Source organism: Falco rusticolus, chromosome 10 (genome assembly GCF_015220075.1).
Source record: "Falco rusticolus isolate bFalRus1 chromosome 10, bFalRus1.pri, whole genome shotgun sequence".
NCBI lineage: Eukaryota > Metazoa > Chordata > Aves > Falconiformes > Falconidae > Falco > Falco rusticolus.
In genome coordinates, this window is record NC_051196.1 from 22,481,982 (window position 1) to 22,488,606 (window position 6,625).

The following is a 6,625-nucleotide window of genomic DNA, read 5'->3' on the forward strand; positions in this document are numbered from 1 at the left end:
TGGGGATCTGAAACACTGAGAGCCTGAGTGAGGTCATATGAAAGAAAATGTAACAGGGCCCGCTGTGCACTGTTAAGGTAGTCCATAAAGTGCATGCTCATTTGTTTTCTGGACTGCACTGGGAATGTATATGCATGAAAATCTCACAGGTGATTACTGGAATTTAGTCATGTCCTCCCTTCCTTTCTCTGTCCCCACTCCCCCTCTCTTCTAGGAAGATTCCAGTGCTGTAACTGCAAGTCTGAGGATGATGTGCCTTTTAAATGTCCATTGTGTGACTTCACTTGCTGCAAAACATGCTGGGAGCAGTTGTTAAAGGTTGTCTTGCTTACTGGTTTCAGTTTTTCCTGAAACTGCTGGAAAATGTTGTGCTTTTCAGGAGAACTACGTGGACAGCCCTGGAAACAGAATTCCTCTTTTTACAGAGAGTATGCCCAAATCCCAGTGGAAGATTTACCACTTGTTTCATTATTTTCCATGTTCTGCAGTGTGATAGGAGGCAGACCTCTGCCTTCTGCTGGGGTTTTTATACCTTTGCATCTCCTTCTGAGCTGCCTCCACATGTTTTCCTGTCTAAAGCTACACAGGCAACAAGCTGTGGAGTCAACTTAAAAAAAAGGTCTTGGTTGGTTTTTTTTTTTAACATCAGAATCTTTTCCTTTTTTTTTCTCTCCTTGCTTAGTTTCATAATTTTCCCCGTCTAAAAACCTACTGTAAAGCACTATCATGAGACGAGGCACATCAGGAGCAGGCTGCCCAGGGAAGTGGTGGAGTCACCACCCTGGTGTAGATCTAGCACTTAGGGGCACAGTTTAGTGGTGGACTTGGTAGTGCTGGGTTAACAGTTGAACTCACTGATCATAAGGATCTTTTCCAACCTAAATGGTTCTATGAATCTGGGATTCTGAATTTATGCTCAAATATTTATCTCCTGTGTCATCCTGTCCTTTGGTTTTCCTGGCTGAGGAAATTGGTGGTTGAAATTCTTTAGGTAAGAGAATGTAATTGCTCCCACACTGTGTGTTTGGTGGCATCTTACCCAACATTGGATCCGGCAGCCAGGTGTTAGTAATCTGGGGCCCTGGGTATGGAAACCAAATACAAAGTTGAGTGGTGTCTAAAGATTTATAGGTGAACGATGAAGCTCAGAAACCTACAAAAACACTACAGAAGAGATTTCTTCAACTATGTGAATCTATGAGTAAGTACAAAATAATCAGTCATTCCAAGCTATAGAAAAAGGTTTGGTTTTTTTTCAAGAAGATGACTGAGTTATGTTAGCTAAGTGTAGAAAATAGTATACTAACATCCAAATAAAATATAACAACCAAGACAGACTTGGCCCAAGAGGAATACATAATAATGTCCAGACTGATATTCTCAAACATGTATCTCCTAGAGGGAATTCAGAATAGCTGTTCAACTAAATTTCATTCTTGGTCTGCTATGCCATATTTCTTCAAAATTAAAATCACAAAGTATTGATTTATAAGGAATATATGTAAGAAAGTACAAGAAAGCCAAAGGCAGGCATCTCATCTTTGCTGCAGGCTGGGCAGTCAAACCAGTCACCCTGGATAGGAGTTACCACTGAATACTCGGTTGTTCGTTTTATGCCAAGGTATAATGGGGATGAACATCTGACAGCCAGCATACCCTGCTTCAGAAAAGGCTCTAGGAAAGCCACGACAAGAATTTTAATAGCATGTGTTTGTAATTGTTGCTTGAGACTTGAGTTGATTAAGGAACAGAATGAGCTCCCTGGGGAGTTGTTGGGGTTTTTTTTTGTTAGGCATTTATTATCCCACAGGGAGATTATCTTATCTCATCCCATAATTTTTTTTTTTTAATGTCTGGGGAAAAACCTCTCTCCTTTTGCCAGTAAGATGTAACTTGCAATTGTTGTTTCATCAGCTTAAGAATCCACAAAAGTAGAACTGCTGCATATTGAGCAATTGTACCATGCTGTTCCATGGGTTTTGTCTTGAAATTGGTTAATTCTGAGGTCTGAAGTGAATGTGCATTTTCATACCTCATAGATCACAGAAATTGCTGTCTACGTGTTAATAGCTCCTTTATCTGATTGCACATCTCTCAGACTGGGGATTAAAATAGTCTGGTTTACTGGATTAGACTGTATTTGAAACCCAGGTGCTTGAATGCATGTTGGAGGAGGGCAACAAAGCTGGTGGAGGGGCTGGAAGGCACACCCTGTGAGGGGTGCTGAGCACCTGGGGTCTCTCGGGTTTGGAGAGAGGGGGCTGAGGGGTGACCTTATTGCTCTCTACAGTTTCCTGAGGAGGGGATGTGGAGAGGGAGGTGCTGAGCTCTTCCCCCTGGTATCCAGTGAACTGTGTGGAACAGTTCAAAGCTGTGTTGGAGAGATTCAGACTAGATACTAGGAAACACTTCTTTACTGAGAAGGTGGTCGGACGATGGAACAGGCTTCCTAGAGAGGGGGGCGATACCCCAGTGCCTTTAATAATACGCTTTAACTGTTGTTCAGCCCTGAAATGGTCAGGCAGTTGGACTAGATGATCATTACAGGTCTCTTTCAACTGGAAGTATTCTTTCCGTCCTATTCAGATATCCAATACAAAACTGTCTTTGGGGAAATGAGTCATTCCCCGTGGATCATTATTATTAATGCCTTCCATATTTGCCACTTCTCTGAATAATCTTGCTAGTTACAGTGAAACTTCGTCCCACGTTGTACCAGGTGGTGGCAGGTGTTTTTCTTAGCAAGGTGAATCAGAGCTTTGCTTTGTGGTAGCATACCACAGCCGTGTGAGGTCAATACAGCCATTATAATCTGGAAAGACCGATACAGTTTGAAGCAACTAATCAGAACATGACAGCAGACATACTGAGTCAGAGCAAAGGTTCATCCAGCGCAGCATTCTGTCTCTGACAGTGGCCAAAAAAGAACATGGCAAGCCTGAGTGATTATTCTTGCAGGTGATCTCTGCCCCAAAGCTATTTGCAGCACAAGAACTCCCTGAGCCAGAGGCTGCTGCTGCACATTGAGAAACCTCTGGTGCATTTCCAGCACATTAGCCAATTCCCTTGAACACAGGCGAGCTTGCCCATGTCCTACAGCAAGCGCTTCCACAGCTGAGCCCAGTGTTACGTGAAGAGCCACCACAATTTTTGCCATCCTTTTGAACTAACTTCTTGCTAGTTCAGTTTAATGCTCTGTTTCCTTAACAAGGACATATAAAATATGCTTCCAGTTGTCAAGAAAATGCATCCTGGGTACCCTGTCCTTCATCAGCAGTCCTTTGGAGTCTTCCTACGTACGCCAGCAGCATGATCCATTTGCTTCCTCCATAGACAACATACATCAAAGTCCTTATTTTGAAGAATGTTTTTTTCCTTGCTTTGAACAGCAAACTAGTGTGTGTGTGTGTAAGAAGCATCTTCTCACCAGCTGAGACATTCTGCTCCACGGTTCCAGAACATGAAACTACGTGGTCCATCACCTTTCCTTACCTTATGCTATAGCTCTAGTGATGAATGGGTCTCAGTACACATTAATGTTAGCTTGCTTACAGCATCATAGAATTGATACGATTCAAGTGTAGTTCAGTTAAGGAACAGTTGAATATTTGGTAGTTTGGGATATTACTCGAGGTCTGAGAGACACTTCTCCCAGTGATGAGGCAAAACTGTTCTGCCAGTCACGCAGATGAGGAGGAGGAGGAGGAGCAGCCTGGCTGAGAGCGCAGGATTGCAGGCGGGAAGGAGGTTATTCCATGTTTCTCTGAAACCGGTCCCAGAGGAACCATCTCCCAACACTTCCCTCCGCATTCCCACCCGTGCTGGTCGTACAGGCTGTGCGTGGCAAGGGCTGGGGGGGGGGTGCCCTTACCAGCAGGAAATGAGCAACCCAGTTAGTGTCTGAGCCCTGAGCTCGCCCCGTGGCCCTGGGCTTTGTCACCACTGACTGGGCTGGATTGAAAACTTGCTAATAAAAATATTAGCAATTTTCCTTGCTAATAAGTTACTCACTGTGTTTCTTCAGCTCAGAAGTGCTTTGGTGGTGGTGTCCACAAGGAAGTGACTAACAGCCTGTCATTCAAAATGCAGTAACTTGGTTCTTGCAAATTGTTATGTCTATTCCGATTTGTTGTTTTACTGAAACAACTTAGATGGTGAGAGAGGCGATGAATAATTTTGGAATGTTTTAGAAGATTTTGGAGAAGCAGATAGAATTCCCTGGAGCTGGGAAAGGTTATTAGAGGGATTAGCGCTTGTGCACGTTGGAGGATTTTTGGTGCGTTAGGGGAAGCCTTGCAGAGCCTGTGCCAGTATACGCAGCTTTAGGGTGCCGTTTTTTGTGCAAAGGTCTGTTGCTGCTTTTCAATGTTTAAACGCATCATGTTTATTCATCCTCTTTTTGCAGGTCTTTCAGAGAGACTGAGCTATTTTGGATATCTGTAGTATGGGCAAATACTGTAAGATTTCAGAGTTACTTTATTACACTTAATTTTCAGAGCTCTTTGACAAATCGCTGTCTACTGGGAGGTAAAATGAGTTTTCCTCTCCCCCTCCATTTATGGTGTTTCAACTACTGTTTCTAGAATCAAAATACACTGCCTGAGCCTACTTTGCAGTCTACATCTTTTGTAGCAACAATTAACTTCGACACTGTAAGGAAACCTACAGTGCCACTGGTGTAGGCAACAATCATTTTAGCCTACTGAGCTGGCAATTTTTTTGCAAAGATTAATTTTTTTTAAAAAAAAACTTATTACTATCTCACTTTTGAAATAAGCAGAGCATTTTAATTTTACCAGTAATTTGCAAGATATAGAAAGAACAGTTGGGGTCCAGCTGCAGGTCAAATGGCTAAAGACCAGGCTTTAAAATAAGATGAGCGAAGAAGCAGACTGAAACCTGGATGGGGAAATGGTTGCCTCATGTACCCAGTCTTCCCCTCTTAACTGGGAAAGGTGTGGGGTGGTATGAAGAAATAAACGTACTTGGTTCCTTCCTCTACAAAGCTCTTGGTCTGTATCAGAGATGTCGGGGTATGCCCAGGTGATAGCTTCCTTCTCATCTGCGCGAGAGGAAGCAGGAGTTTGGGGAGCACATCGGCCATCGCGCGGGATTCTACTGATAACAAGTACATCTAATTCTCAACAGCTCTTGCAGCCTCTGTGTTCCTTGTTCCTGTATTTGTCTTCCAGCTGTCACAGCTGTCATTAGGCTGAGACACCTGCTGTAAAGTTTGCTACTTGACCGGGAGGCTTTGTCCTCCTCTTGTTACTAGCAGTTAAATAACCAACTGCACAGTGACACTGTGTTTAAAAATAGCAGATAAAATATTCGGGACTGTCAAATGACTGGCATGGCTTGTAGTTGGTACTGGACGATCACAAACTTGATAGAGAAATTGAATATATTATCTATGCATTTTGTTTGTTTATTTATATAGAAGGTGAAGAAGTGCCCGGAGTGCCGCAGTGATGTGAAGAAGCAGCGATTAATCCAAGCTTTCTTCTGGGCATAATCGCACTGACAGAAAGGGCAAGTGCTTTGTATCAGCAGAAAGAAATGGCTGCACTCTGGCTCTCAAGCTGAACAGAAGCAGGATGAATATTTAAATATCTTCAATCCTTGGCACTGGATTACATGCTGTGCACCGACACGTATCACTTCTTCCCACAAAGGTGATCCAGCCTGGAAGGTCTCTCCAGCCCCTGGCAGGAGAAGGGGACAAAAGCAGCGTATTGTCCTGTATTGGAACCAAGAAGGTTAATTTCTTACTACTTTTAGCTCGTCAATTCTATTATGGCCACTCTTAGGCTTGAAACTTTATGTCCTGGAGACATCTGTCCTTCATGAGCCTCTCGGGTAATCCCAGATCCTGGAAAAAAACCCAGCAGTAGTGCTACAGTGGAACTGAGCTGGCTAGGTGAGGAGGCCAGGCTCCCCAGCCTACCGCGCTGGCGTTCCTGGAAGAAGTGATTCACTGTGTGGTGTTTGGCAGCAGCTGCTGTCTTCAGTAGCAGAAGATACTGAATTTTAAAGATGAGCTCTTTAAAAACAACTTCAGGGATTAGATAGCAAGCAGGAACACTCCCTTGCATCTGCTGTGTATCCCAAAGCCTGACTCCTTCATCGTGCTGGGTTTTTTTGAAAGGTGCTTCAAAGGAGGCTGTAGTTTCTGCTCAGTGCTGCTATTTCCATTGTGCCCGTGTGATCTGATGTTCACTTTCCAAAAAGAAAAAGGACCTAATTGGCTTAAAACTTTAAAATAAATCAAGTTAGATGGGTTACAAAAAACTCCTTCCACTCTCTGTCAGTAGTGGGTATGAGCGGTTAACCTGTCCCAATTTTAAATCTTCAGTAGCTGCTGTAAATTTAACTATAAATAAAATCCTTTTTGTTTTAATTGGGTTTTGTTTGATTTTTATCAGTTATGTAAACAGTAGGTAGGAGTAAGTGGGAAGGTTTATACTGTGGGATTTTTGACACTTGAATACTTTTGATTGTATTTTCACTTGCTACTTAGTTGTGGGGTTCCTGTGATGACAGAGACCCTTCATATAGCGTATGTTTCCAGAATTTTCTGGGAGAACATACACTTCAATAATTTTAGGGGCAGGTTGGTTTTTTC

At 43.0% G+C, this 6,625-nt stretch overlaps 1 protein-coding gene across 4 annotated transcripts in view; it reads left to right on the forward strand.

Moving 5' to 3' along the window:
• Window positions 1–6,400, forward strand: part of RTEL1 (regulator of telomere elongation helicase 1) — a 50,743-nt gene extending 44,343 nt beyond the window's left edge. Inside the window, exons 34-35 of one of the 4 annotated variants that reach the window (XM_037402076.1) lie at window positions 215–318; window positions 5,441–6,400. In XM_037402076.1, coding sequence (XP_037257973.1) covers window positions 215–318; window positions 5,441–5,515 — 179 coding nt within the window. In that variant the 3' untranslated portion in view covers window positions 5,516–6,400. Of the gene's footprint in view, window positions 1–214 lie in introns of all 4 variants that reach the window. The other 3 variants (XM_037402078.1, XM_037402077.1, XM_037402079.1) reach the window with 3 other exon arrangements.
• The last annotated feature ends 225 nt before the right edge of the window (window positions 6,401–6,625 follow it).